We start from the raw sequence: 14600 nt of genomic DNA on the forward strand, positions 1-14600 counted from the left end.
ATATATATATAGTATTTATTTGAATAAACTCCCCCAGGCATTTATTGTTGAAAAGGACTTTTGATGAGTTGGGGCAATTAGTTTTTTGAATGCAAAATTTCACTGCTGCAAATGTGGAACAACTATGCAGAATTACTGTAAAAATGTATTAATGTATGATCAATAAAAACTTATTGATCCCAACCAGGTTTGAAAAAATGCAATTCTATTATATAGTAGAACATTAATAGAATGTGTTGAAAATGATGTTTCTTCTATAAGTTTGGTTTACAGTCATTTAGGGGGAATTTATTCAAGAAAAAATAAATGCATTGGGGCGATTATTCGGTGGGGGGGGGGCCTTCATTCAATATGGGGCATTTATTCAAATAAATACAGTAAATCAATGTTTATTTAAACCATATCTAAAAAGGATGAGCCTTCCAACTAAGCCAAGAAGGTCAGATGATGTCCAGAGGCCCTATTTAATAAAGTAAAATGTATGACAATTCAATACAGTACAGATAATTATATAAAATGCAAGTAAAAATTTAAAATATTATCCAAAAATGTATACTCTATTATACTAAAATAGAGGGTTTTGTGTACCTTGAATTTTATTGCCTGTTTTAAGCCATATTTCTTCTTGAATTGTTCGTGTAGGTGAACATCAGTAAGAGGGAGACGCCTTGGCTTCATGTCTTTGATCCGGTCATAAACTGCATGAAGCCACAAAGGTTGTGGTGGAGCTACTGGATAATAGGTTTCAAAATCCATTGCAAAAATGTAATATCTGAAAATAATAAGATACAAAAATATCTACTCTAGCTTCAAGTAATAATATTTTTAAAAAATAATATTATTATTAAAGGTATTTACTTTCTATTTTTATTTTGTTGGTTTTACTTTTAATGTAACTTACTGATTCCAGCTCATTGTAACATGACATGCTGCCACTTGGTTCTATGATACCTGATCTATTGCCACTTATGTGCTACCTGGATCATTACTAATGACTTGCTGCCCACATGCAACATGTCATCTGATTTTTTCCATCTAGCCCATTCCCAAATAGCCAGTTATGGCGTCAGTGGTGGGCAGGGGGGAATTTGCAAGCCTCAATGATGTTGTCGGATCAAAAATAATAATTTGCTATCCAAATATTTTGATTGCCAATCCTTATTATTGAGGTCTAAAAGTACAACTTGTGCCATCCTTGGCCATATTAAGCTGTAACAACTCTCCCAGTGAACCTTACCAGGAGTTTCTATTCCGGGACCCTAACTGAGATTCTAGTTCCATTGAATTGGACTCTGTTGTTAGCAAATTTCTGGAGCCATTGCTGCACATAGCCTGTTTCAACTTGGACATTACCTTGTATGTTTCCTTATCTATTGCCATGTATATTTCCTTATCATTTTTCTCAACTGCCCTACTGTCAACAATATCCCTAGTACGACCATCAGGCACAGCAAAGACTAATTTTTTTCAAGAGGAATACTTTATCGTGCACAACTAACATAATTTGACAGGGAAGCGTCTTTTGATTTTAATTGCATAATCAACTCAACATACATTACAATTTTTCCTCAAATCACCCTTTTTTCCAATCTGGTGTACATGGTACGTCTAGAATTACACTGTTTGATTAAGTGCAACTGATTTATTAATGTCTAAAAAATATTAATTTGCATTACTTTATTATTTTACTAACATAAAACAACTAAGAAAGTGAAAGTACAGCATAGACATATGAACTGCATTTAATGATTAACGATTAATATACTTACGATTTCCCATTGATTGTTTTGATCGGTAAGTTGTGGTGCTCATGGTACGGTGTGTCTGGGTCTGTTACGTCTGCCAAGTGCTGCATGGTTTCCAGTTCAATCTCCTCGTAAGATTCAACAAACTCCTCGCTGGGCTTTCGGATTTCATCCGTCTCAATGTCCATCTGGATGCCTCCGTGTAAATGAAAATATTCCTTTCCAAAATCAAAGTTTTTACATTTAAAATCTGGTCCAATCATCAGGGGAGGGAGTTCACGTTCTGTCTTGCAGTCGTCAGCTGCAGAAAAAAAAAAAAAACTAATTAAAACTTAAGTTCAAATATTCAATTTAAACAGTTAATTGCTCCCTACAATATACTGTATCATTAATTACATTTCAGTAAGTTTATTAACTTCTAGGCAAATCACAATATCAAAATAAAATGCACATATAAAACAGGCCCGAAAATTGCTTTAAAAGCAAATTTTACACAATCTTTAAAAAACTCTCTACAAACATAAACATTTATCATTGAGCACCAATGAAGAGCAGCACTACTAAAAAAAAGAAACATCGAATATGAACAGGGATTAAACAATCCAGTGCTTTGACCACACTATTAAGCAAATTTAGTAGAACTCCGCATAGTACACTATAGAAAAATTATTATAGGAAGGTTAGATTTAACACTTGAAAGAAATTTTTGAATGCATTAAATCTAACCTAAGTATAATTTTCCATTTATTGTACGATGCATGCTCAACTAATTGCTTTATAAGTCAATCGCCGTCTTTTATTTTTAGTTTTTTATAACCAACTGTTGTAGCAGTTATCAAGTTGCTATAGTGATATGATCATCAGTATACGTGTGCGTATTTACATTTAGCTGTGCGTATGGTGATTTTCGCTCCTGTAGTACGCGTTTAATTAACTACACATCAGCAGTAAAGTACGGATACGATGAATAACTATTGTGTTAGAAAGAACTTGTTTGCAATGCTATTTTGATAGACTTTTGTCAAAGAAATCAACATTTCAGCATTTGAGAGAGAATACATTCACTGGCGTCCTTTTTGGTCGGTGCATGCAGACAGGTAAAATCTGCGATGATTTCATAACTAGGCTAAGCTACGGCCTAGTAGTAGTAGGAGGAGGCCCGGGCGGCCATGGCCTGGCTGTAGGCCTGCATCTACGTTTGTTCCTTGAGTCTTTAAAATAGGTCTAGAATATTCCTAATAAACGTTCATTTTGTTGTGTTTATGAGGGTCCATTGATTCAATGAATTCCTTAATTGTTCATACTTAATATTGAATTTGAGGTAACTTTCTTCGCGTTCTAATTAAGCTTGTTTTATGAAAGTAATTTTCAATTACAATTCAATTTTTATCGCGGTGCGCGATGTATTCACAGTGACGAAAAAATGAGGAATTTTTTTTGCACACCTAAAAAAAATCAAGCCAAGCGTCCACTAATAGAAAAATTAGTGGATGCTGGGGAATAGGCAAATAACATTGGGAGTTACAGTCATGATGTCTCGATTGACTTATAACAAATTTTATGTGACAAAATTTTGTTTGATGTGCCCATACATGGGCAGGATGTTGTCATATTACACCCAAATATGGGCATAACACATTTATTAGTCATATATAATTTGATAGTGTGGACAAGAGCTTAAGAACATTGTGGTCTAATACAGATGTTATTTAAAATTTGGAACCATCAATTGTATTCAAATCTATGCTAAGAATATGAAAATAATATTTCTTCATACTCTATAATTACAATCAATATATTTGATTAAAACTCATTAAATTTTTTATCTCATAAATCCAAACAGTTAATAAAGAATTAATAATACTCAACGCCTCAAAATATTGATCTAGCCAAACACAAATGCATGCAAGGCCACCATCATATCAAAAACATTTGTAATTAATGGACAAACCACAACTAGAAATACCATGGTTGCCACACATTATGCAAGCTAATTCAACAACGGATAGTATTAGTAAGGTAAACAATCATTATTCAATGCACCAGTAATGTATTTTGGAAGAAAGTTGTGAAGAAGAAGAAGGCTGGATGCAGCAGTGGGTTCAGAAATCTTCCATCAGGGTCCAAAAAGTTCTCAGGGAGTCCGAACCAAAGGGGTCAAGGGAAAAATTTTATAATTTAAGAAACGTTGTGCTTTAGACCATTAAACTATGTGCTGATGGGATGAAACCATAATTGTAAGAGTTGCATTAGTCTAACATTAGTTATGTGTACTTGGTACAGTAGAAGTGAGTAATGGAATCAAATTGGTGTGGTGCTAAGTAAATATCCAAAAGCAGAGGAGATAGGACATGATATATGGATGAACTTACAGTAGGCCTATCCAATGACTGGGGAACAACCTACCTCCTTGGTGTGTTCAGCTTTATACAAGATTTGACCATTACATTGTATTACCATATTTATGCGAATAAACGACCCGGGGTGTTTATTATTTGAAAAGTGTTTTTGATAGGCCGTTTATTTTAATGGTGTAAAATTGATTCGTATATACTCAAATAAATGCCCCTATTTTTACTGCAAATGTGGAACTACAACACATAATTAAAGTCAAAATGTGTTATTGACTGCATGATCATGAAGACTTATTGATCCCAACCAGGGATTTTACTGGAGTAGAACATTAATAGAACATGTTGCAAATGATGTTGCTTTCATCAGATTTGTTTAAAGTAATTTAGAGGGCATTTATGCAAAAATAAATAAACACCTCAGGGCTTTATTCGAGGGAGGCGTTTATTTCAAATGAGGCTCTGGGGCACAGGTGGGCAAAGTGCAGCACACCGGCCACATGCGGCTGGACAGCAATTTTTTTGGTGGCCTACGAAAATGAATTAAAATTCCTATGTGTGCAGCCCGCTACGCAACATTGGCTAGAAAACACCTTGTTTTTTACGACCTGACACCATCATATGTAAAACGTAACATTAAAACTGAGAATGAAGTGGTGTAAAAGCATTGCTTGGAGATTTTTGGAAGCTCATTGGAAACATCAAAGTTTGGGTGTGGCCCTCGGTGTTAAATCAAAAATTCACTTCAGCCCTCCGGCGGGTTTTTTATGCCCACCCTTGCTCTAGGGGGTGTTTATTCAAAGCGGGGCATTATTTGAATAAATATGTTATTCAATAACATCCTTGAAGCCATGTAATTTACTATAAATCATAGAACTTCATTAAGAATACTTAAATCTTTGGATGCAAACTGGGAGCTCCTTACCTAGCAATGGTGGCAGAAGCCTGTGGATGTCTGGTACTTTGTTGCGCCGTCTCATTGCGATTAGGAACGAAGTCATGAAGCAAACAAAATGGAGGAGCTGCAACTGTCTGCGAATTTCAGCTTTGTTCTGCATGTTGTTCTCGATAACATCCAAGTGAGCTTGCAATCTTGTTTGCAGTCGCTCATATGTGTCACGATCAATTCTTTTTTCATCCAACTAATTATTTAGAAATATAAATAACATTAATATGTGTCATATAAAATGTGGAAGAGGTCATTTTTATTGACATTTTAAAACCAATCACTCGTCGCAAATTGTGTTTCAGAGAAAATAGCAAAAACATGCTAGAATGTAAAATTTTTTTTAATCTATTTTATTTCACTAAACTAAGGTTTATGTATCTATACTTCATGCTGTGCTGTTATTTTTCCCAATTTCAATGTTAAAACAACACTTTTTAATGATTTTATGATAGTTTCTGCATTAGAAATGCCTGAAATTATAAACTTTGAAGGCTGATTTCTCATATATTGTTCTTCAAACAGCTGTATGCTTAAATGCTTGTAACTTCAGAAGGCAATGTCGGATTTGAACGATTTTTTTACCATTTTATAGCTCTTATTTTAATCTTTAACCCTGTATTAATAACTCAAAACCGATTTTTGCGACGGGTGACAGGTTTGGCTTGTCTTTGCCACATTTTATTCTTCCTTATTTTTTGCAATTGAGCTTTAGTTTTTAGGTGCATAGAGATGATATAGCATGCACTTTGCAAACATATCACTATTACCTTGATAACACTTGTTACATTATGAGTTCCATCGTAGAGGAACATGTTGTGATGCTGGTAGACGTTCTGGTGTCTCAGTATCATCTGCACGGACATATCATTCACATAGCTCATAAAGAGCTTTTTGTCCATGTTTGCATCATGTATGCTCATTGGAAACAGCTTCATGTTGTCATAGATACCAGTAAAGTCTGGATCCTTGGTAATGTCCAACATACCTGCATAATAAATTCAGTTTAAACCTTTATGTTCAAACTAAGATGCATGTTTTTAATTTATTTATTTTTGAAATTAAATATTTAATGCAGATGCTCATTAGCATTGAGGAGCCTCTAAAAACCCCCCACAAAAAAATATTAAAATGTATTTGAATTTAATATGTAATATTGATACAAAATACAAAAAAATTATAATAGAAAAACTCAAAATTTACTCTCAGAAATGATAGTTGTATGTAATGTAACTGCACTACGAATTATTTTTTTAAAATGATATAAAAAAAAAAATAGAAAATGTGATATTATTTAGAAAAGTAAGTAGAGTAAGTTTTTAGTATGTTTATGGTGAATTATTGTAAATTTATATTTGATTCTTAATCTGTATTGCCAGTCAAATACACACTGGATGGGAGGGTCTGGTCTTTAAGTACAGTAAACTTAATTTAATACTATAACAATGTCTCAGAGAACCACTCCCATCCAGTAGTTACCAAACAAATATATGGCCAACAAAACGAAAAAAAAAAAATCTTTTATTTCATTTTCAGTTAATGCGAGTGGCTCACATTCAATACAATACTAGGCACAAGTTTGTAAACAAAATTCGTCTTTAGAAAATACAGATTTTTGTATTCTGTAAAGTATGCAATTCTAACTTTAACATCTCAAACGAAACTAATCAAATCCATACGAACACTAGTACTGTAAAATAAAGACAAATAATAGATTTAGATAAGTATTACGATCTACACAGCCCTTGATAGCTATCATCATTCCTACCTAGCATACGAAAAAACTAGGGCTAGCTAGGCGTGAAAGACTAGACAATTGTACACACATCGTACGTACTGTATGCCTATTAAAAACAATTATTGTACAAACAAATCTGTTTTACGAACAACCAATTTCCTTGGTTTGACGACGTACATGAAATTTAGTGTCTGGTATAGCCTGTTTCAGTCAAAGTTTTTACTTTCCTAGCAGTTTTTGAAGCAAAGAAATTTTGGCCTAGGTTGGCAAAAAATTGCTGTCCTATAGCAACTCTGGCTTGGCAATATGGTCGTCAATTACCGATTGCCGACCTGAAATTCATGGACTGAAGTAGTAATAATAGTCCTGCTTACCTGCCAATAAAAACTCATTAAGTATTGTCTTCTTTGTTTCCGGCACACCTTGTGAATTGACATCTAAGTTAGAGCGCCATCGCTCAGCAAACTTGTACCTTTTATCCTTAGGAAAGAATGAGCCATGCCACAAAGCTTTCATCATGTAGTCAACGTTTATAAACAGCTGCCCGATGCGAGTGTCATTATAGGCTGGCGGGATATGGCAAGCTGTTCCTTGGTCAAAGTTCGCTTCAAGACAAATGCTTGGAACCTGATTCAATCCGTAGATTCCAATCACCAACTCGCGTACGATCTGATGTATCTCACGGAAATCCCAAGGCTCAGCAGTGGCATCGACCGGGACAGCAAATACGCAGTTATTCTGTGAGAATGGCTGCATCGACAACACAAGGCCTTGCGGTGTGTCGACTTGAAGCCTGTGTTCTTCGGCTGAAAGCAGCCAATGATAGGATGTATGTGCAAGAAGTTCTTGGGCTTCAAATCTCTCATACTTTTCAAAGACCTGTGCAGCCAGGCGATTGGCTGTCGCATTTGCGACTAATGCCGGGTCATCTACTCCTGCAGACATTGTGATATAAAACTGAAAAATAGTAGAAATTTTATTTATAATGATATCAAATATAAATAAATAGGCTTAGGAACTGTACTGTAGATACAAAGTGGAAATAAATTAATTAATTAAAGCATAATTTTTCCCTCCCTTTGCTAATATCATAAACAAGTGTTATACAATGCAAATTATTCAATCTGTTTATGTAGGCCAATAAGACTACAGAACTTCAGTCTTTGATCTTAATAATTTTTCATCAATATATAATTAATTATTTTTAAAAAAAGTAAAGAAAAAACATTTCTTACTGACCTACCAATTTTTGGGATTTTCCCAAAACGTGGCCTACACACAAGAATTTTTTTTTTGGTCTTATTTACTTTTAATATCTGGACTAACCTGATGTTACACTATCCGAATCAAGGCTGCAGTGAAAGCCGGAGGCTGACTACATATTCAACCTCACTGTTATTTTACCAATCTGAACCATTTTTACATTTCATCATTAATCCAATGTTACACAAAGTCCCTCTAAAAGTCTACCCTAACAAACTCGCCACCCCCTTTCCCTTTACAAATTCACCCCTCTATCAAATTACCCCTCTATAAAACTTCACCTCTATCAAGTTTCTCCCCTAACAAACAAATGACTTTTTACAGTAGTTCTGCAGAACTAGAAAGTTTAAAGAGAAACGTTTTTACTTTGATAAGGGGCAACTTTGCTAAGGGGTGAGTTGACTGGTTTCCCATATCCCCCACGCAGCATTAACAGCAGCTTACCAAGGGCGTGCTCCCATCCCCTCCCTCTCCCCAGGTGTTCCCCTCCCCACCCACTGAAAATGTCCAATCAAAAAAATCACACTCAAAGTTATAAATCACCACATATCACCTTATTTTGCGACCTAGTTCCCCCTCACTTAATTATCGAGCCCCACCTCCCACCATCCACCCCCAACCACTCACTACATTTGAAGACTCTCTACTAGACGCCACTATACTACTACTAGGCCTACTACTACTGACCAATAATAATAAATAATAAACTAGGGATAAGCTGTCCTCCTTGTGTCGTCAGTGATACAGTCCGTCATTAAATTACAAAAAAAAGGAGGCCTACCTCCAGGCAGGCTGTAATCTGACCAGGCCAGGCGGGTCACTGTATTGCACTTGTGTAGGTGTGTATGGTCTGGCTACGCTAGACTACTTCCTTACAACGTAGTATGCCTCTATCTAGCACTAGCATCAGGAAGGGCCTAGACTAGAGCAGCACTAACAAAGCATTCATTATGTTGTTATAACTAGAAAGTTAGTACTGTACATTGTCTTGAATTATGCACGAGAAAACAGCCAACTACTTTTTAATACTTTCCAATGCAAATACATCGAATAGAAACGACATAAAAGCCGTGGATATCAAAGTTTCTTACCGACTGGTGATTGACATGTTTGTAGGAGTCCGGGTGATTGTAAACAAAAGTCTTATTTTGGAAACAAACCTTGTGATTGGTCAATTGATATAAATGGGTTTAAATGAGGGCGCTAAAAAGGAAAATTGCTTGCTCAGAAAGCTGAGGCAGAAGACTAAATAATCGACGTAATACAAAACTACAGTACATGGATTGATTTATGTTTATAAATGTCTATTTAAGTTATTCATCACTTGACCACATTTAACGTCTTTATAAATCTATTTGTCTAATCTATAAGTCTAATCAAATCTATTTGTTTTTAAATTTAATGTTTTACTCTAAATTAATAACTTATATAGACTATATAAATTAGGAAATTTAAATATCAAATTGAATTTCAATTGGTTTATTTCATTGGGCATCCAGTGCGTTTTCAGGGGTAAAAAAATTACCAGGGATGGGGTTCGAACCCATGCGGACATACGTCCATTGGAACTTAAGTCCAACGCCTTAACCACTCGGCCACCCGGGTGATGGTTACATTTTAAAAAGAAAACTTAGCGAAATGGTCATTCAAATACAAATGTGTGCACGCCTTAGCGGTTAATTAAAATTGGAAGAGTACTAGGCCAAATCAAATCCTCACTTGCTGAATACGCTAATTGTATAAACACACCCCCTCCCTTGGAAGAATATCTTCTTGACAATATAAACTTTTACGCTGCTACTTAAAAATTTTCAATGAAGGTCCAACACTTTACCATTAGATGGTCGAACATGTATTCTAAATGGGCATCGAGTACTATTGATGGTAAAGCACTTTGTGCTCACTTGATCATATTGAAGATAGGTTCATTTTCTGTTTGATTGTGAAGCTGAGCATACAAAGATATTAGGCTTGAGGAGTACCAAATATTGAAAAATTCTTTAAAACTTCATGGCCTTGATATCACATGCAATAAATTTTCTAAATAACATATTATTAACATAAAATTCATATTTATTATTGGCAACACATATCTGACTTGTGAAAATTCTTCATAATGGTTTCTTTGATAAATACTGTCTATAATAGACTACACAAAAAGCATGAAAAAGAAGATATTGCTTTAAAAATGTGTAAATTATAATATTGCTCTTTTATAATTTCAATTTTCCACATTGCTAATTCAAAGATTATCTATTTCTTGGAATTGTTAAAATTATTATTATTATTATTATTATTATTATTATTATTATTATTATTATTATTATTATTATTATTTATTTATTTATTTATTTATTTATTTTTTGCCCTTGATGAAATTAGTTGTTGTTTGCCATTTTGCATTCAGTTTCGTTGGTCGTTCTTTTTTGGCTTCTATTTGTTAAGCATTATTTTAAGTTCCTTAACTGTATATTCTTCTATCTATGCATTTTGCTTGGTCATTAAGTATTATTTTGTAAGTCCTTTTACTGTGTAATATTTTTTCTTTTGGACGCACCTTCACTTTTTGAAGTGTGACACTGTTAAAAAAAAGTGTAGCTTCCGAATAAATTACTTACTATCAATCATCATTATGTTCTTTATAAATTATTTATTTCCACCATATTTTAAAGCTAATGCACCCAACTTTTCTTTTGCGTTACGCGATGTAAACTAATGTAAAGTTAATGACAGCTAAAATAATGTTAAATTAAAAATATCGTAATACTCTATTTTTCTTTTTAAAAAAATACCTGAATCTTTTAAGGTGGCCTCCGCCCAGCAACAACAGACAATGGTTTACTGTTTATCATTTTATCATAAATCAATGTTCTAACTGATGAAAATTTTAAGTTTTCTAGTGAGACTAAGGAGGTAAATCGCCAAACAAATCCTTTAAATGAATATCTGATTATTAGCAGTTCCCGTGGTGCTGTAGGCTGGGCCTTAATAGTCGCGATTTGAAGAATAATAGGTTTAGTGGCACACACTAGCCTCACAGCATAAAACAGGGTGGCTATAAAATATGATGTTGATTAACGACTGGAAATTACATTTAATTTAAGACAACTAAAGCGTTGGTCTCGTGTTGGTTCGTGCACGTCACACTTTGGAAAAGAACAGGGTTCTTAAAAGTATCAATTGAAAATTGTTATTAGATTCCAATAATTCGTTTCGCTGATTTACTTTAATGAATCATTAAAATTCATTATCTGTTGATTAAATAGTCTGTAAATGAAAATATAAATTACTGTATTTATTCGAATATACGCTTCCCTCGAATAAACGCCCATGCCGTTTTTTTTTCACTCGAGTGACGACGTCCTACACTAAATGACAGTAGAAATAATTTAATGGAAGGATGGAAGTAACACCATTCTCGACAGTCTCTTAATTTTCTACTCAAATAGAATTACATTTTCCCAACTTGGTTGGGGTCAATAAGTCTTTATGAGATTTGTGTATTGTATTTCAACATCTAGCCTACAATATAAAAAATGACAACAGCATTTTTAAGACTAAATTGTATAATTTATTCTCTAAATAAATTGTATACAAGATTTATCTTAAAAGTGAAAGCAGCTACACTTTTTATTAACACATTTACAGTGAAATTAGGGGCATTTATTTGAGTAACCGTATACATATCCATTTTTACCGAAAAAAAAATAAACGCCTCCATTATGAGTTGAATACTGCTGAGTGGTTGAATAGCTTGGTGGTGCTGCTTGTCTAATCCTAGGGCCCTGGGTTCAATTCCTGTCAGTGTTGCAGGATTTCTTTTCACATGGCTAAAACAACTGCACTCCCAAAGCCTCATAGTTTGTGTAAAGCATCGTGTGTGTATATATTGTCTTGTGAATGGGGATTGTCGCCAACAAGTAGGAGACAGTGATACAGTATATTCGCTATTAACAATCCTTGGCGCATGGTTTGTGCGCCTGAATAAAATTAATAATGATAATAATATTAATAATAATAATAATAATAATAATAATAATAATAATAATAATAATAATAATAATAATAATAATAATAATAATAATAATAATAATAATAATAATAATAATAATAATAATAATAATAATTAACATATAACAAACTTTCGGTACACCATGTGTAAAAATAACAGAATATGGTTTTTATTAAGGTAAAAACCATTGGTTGGTTGTCTCGACGTTTCGGTAAGATTGCTCTGACCGTCATCAGGAAAATGATAAAAGATGACTTATGTTGGTCTTAAATAGAGTTGGTGATCGTCGGTGATCTATTGTTTCCCATTTTGAAACAAAGAAGGTGTGGATAGTGCTTGATTGAAGTAGAGAGCTAGGAGTGTCCATAGATCATGACTAATTGTCTTCCCATAATAGAGGATTAGCTATTATGTCGGCTGTGTAGAAGCTGTGAACAGTAAATCTGAAAACAAGTAAAGTGGTTAACAATAAGCAAGGTGTAACCGTTCTCCCGCAGTTTAAGGGACAAACCCGACAGGCTCCTAATTCACAGGTTACCATCCCATGCCAATAAAAATGATAACCAGCATTACATGTAAACAAATGAACTGTATATAGAAATTCCCTGGAACTATTGTAGTGACGATGGTTTAAATAGTGATAGCCATATATAATAATAATAATAATAATAATAATAATAATAATAATAATAATAATAATAATAATAATAATAATAATAATAATAATAATAATATTTACATTTAATATTCGTTTAGCCACCATATTGTTTGTGTTAACTTTTCATCATCATCACAACAACAACAACAGCAACAATAATAACAATAATAATAATAATAATAATAATAATATTTACATTTAATATTCGTTTAGCCACCATATTGTTTGTGTTTGTATCATCACCACAACAACAATAATAATAATAATAATAATAATAATAATAATAATAATAATAATAATAATAAACAACACGCCCACAAAAACCCTTCTCAATAAATAATAATAATAATAATAATAATAATAATAATAATAATAATAATAATAATAATAATAATAATAATAATAATAATAATAATAATAATAATAATAATAATAATAAACACGCCCACAAAAACCCTTCTCAAGAAACAACACGCCCACAAAAACCCTTCTCAATAATAATCCCAGGGGCGTTTTTTTCGAATAAATACGGTGCTGATAGGCCTACCACATGTGTACATACAGACTGCGTTACATCAGTCAAAGGGTTTTATAATCAGGTGACGCGATGTAACATAAAAAACACGATTTCAACTTCAGGGAAAATCCGAAAAAGTGGCCACCGCGCGTCTATCTATTCTGAAAGTTCTCCGACGACGGCAAAGGGTAGCCACGGAAAAGAGTCGTGTTTTAATACTGAGATACATTTATCTTTGTCTTGAGTTTAAAATTTATAATGGATTTAGAAGCAGTTGGTAAGATGAAGGTATGTTTCTCTCATATATAAAGTCAAAATAAATTTGAATTGTTGCTACTTTTTAGACAGGCCTAGGATTCTAGGCCAGGCATTGCTGACTTGGTTTGGTTATCTTCGTGTCGTACCACGTCAGCAAGGGTAGACGGTGGCGGTGCAGGATTTTCTTGGAAAACCTAATCTAGGGCCTAGGCCTAGACCTTTTCTTGATATCTTGATATTGTGATTGATAGGCTTCGAAAATGGAACCTAGCAGTCTCAACGTGACTCGTGAGGTGGAGATTGATCACTGTAGGTAGTAGTTTACTAATTTATTTTTAAAATAAACATGATATTTAGGCCCTTGCCTAGCTAGCTACTATTCTAAGCTAGGCCTACTAGGCTAGTACTTAGGTAGGCTAGCCTAAGCTAGATTAAGTATATAGGCCTTGGTTAGGGTAGCCTAGTAGCGTCGGGGCCTAGGCTAGGCTAGGCCTACCTATAGTTTTTGGCTCCACTTTTCAGTTAGTTTTGCAGTTCTGTTTTGTTGGGATCTCTATGATGAGTGATGGGCGACTTGCAAGCCAGTGTTTTGTCTTTTTATTCAGATTTTACATATCAAAGACACAAAACAAAAATATCTGGGATAAAACACAACAAGTCACTATTGTAATTCAATTCGAGCAGATGCCACTTTGAGCGAATGCCAGTTCGAGCAGAATTTACTTAGAGCGGATACTATTTCGAGCGGAAAAAGATCCACTTGTGCAAACAACAGCCTGTGCGAGTTATGTATGAATTACATTAAAATTTCCTATTTTGAGCTAACAATTTGCATTCGGCGAGGCTCAAGCTTTGCCTGGGAGCCAGGGGAAAAGCCCTGGTGGGTTCCGGGGGAGAAGCCTATAGCCTTACGTATAGAAAGTCGTGTTTAATTGATTTTTATGTTAAGAATTTACAATTAAACATACCTACATTCATAAAAATTATGATTTATCTTACTAACTTAGTCATTGTTAATCTTTCCACATGTTTTAAAAAACAGTGGGTTTTGAACTATAGACGAATGGTGAATAGTGGAGAAAATTGGTATGATGTCATTATTAATATAGTGT

General features: G+C 33.9%; 2 protein-coding genes and 1 non-coding gene across 8 annotated transcripts in view; 1 reads left to right on the plus strand and 2 right to left on the minus strand.

The window, feature by feature from the left end:
* The window catches only part of LOC117105997 (ankyrin and armadillo repeat-containing protein-like), a 34540-nt gene that overhangs the window by 13161 nt on the left and 6779 nt on the right, over positions 1–14600 (minus strand). For 2 of the 6 annotated variants that reach the window (XM_033247302.1, XM_033247301.1), the window contains exons 1-6: positions 11334–11411; positions 7155–7737; positions 5813–6030; positions 5022–5238; positions 1770–2046; positions 589–772 (exon numbers count right to left, since the gene is read on the minus strand). In XM_033247302.1, the coding sequence (XP_033103193.1) occupies positions 589–772; positions 1770–2046; positions 5022–5238; positions 5813–6030; positions 7155–7737; positions 11334–11375 (1521 nt within the window). In that variant the 5' untranslated portion in view covers positions 11376–11411. The other 4 variants (XM_033247303.1, XM_033247305.1, XM_033247304.1 and 1 more) reach the window with 4 other exon arrangements.
* Trnal-uaa lies at positions 9566–9648 on the minus strand. The gene has a single exon. It is a non-coding gene; the product is annotated as a tRNA-Leu (tRNA).
* Positions 13359–14600, plus strand: part of LOC117105999 (SAP domain-containing ribonucleoprotein-like) — a 7724-nt gene continuing 6482 nt past the window's right edge. Inside the window, exon 1 of the mRNA XM_033247308.1 lies at positions 13359–13518. Within this exon, the coding sequence (XP_033103199.1) occupies positions 13489–13518 (30 nt within the window). The 5' untranslated portion in view covers positions 13359–13488. The remainder of the gene's footprint in view (positions 13519–14600) is intronic.

This window comes from Anneissia japonica, unplaced genomic scaffold, assembly GCF_011630105.1.
Source record: "Anneissia japonica isolate Jap-2015-1 unplaced genomic scaffold, ASM1163010v1 scaffold284860_len1800451_cov186, whole genome shotgun sequence".
Lineage (NCBI taxonomy): Eukaryota > Metazoa > Echinodermata > Crinoidea > Comatulida > Comatulidae > Anneissia > Anneissia japonica.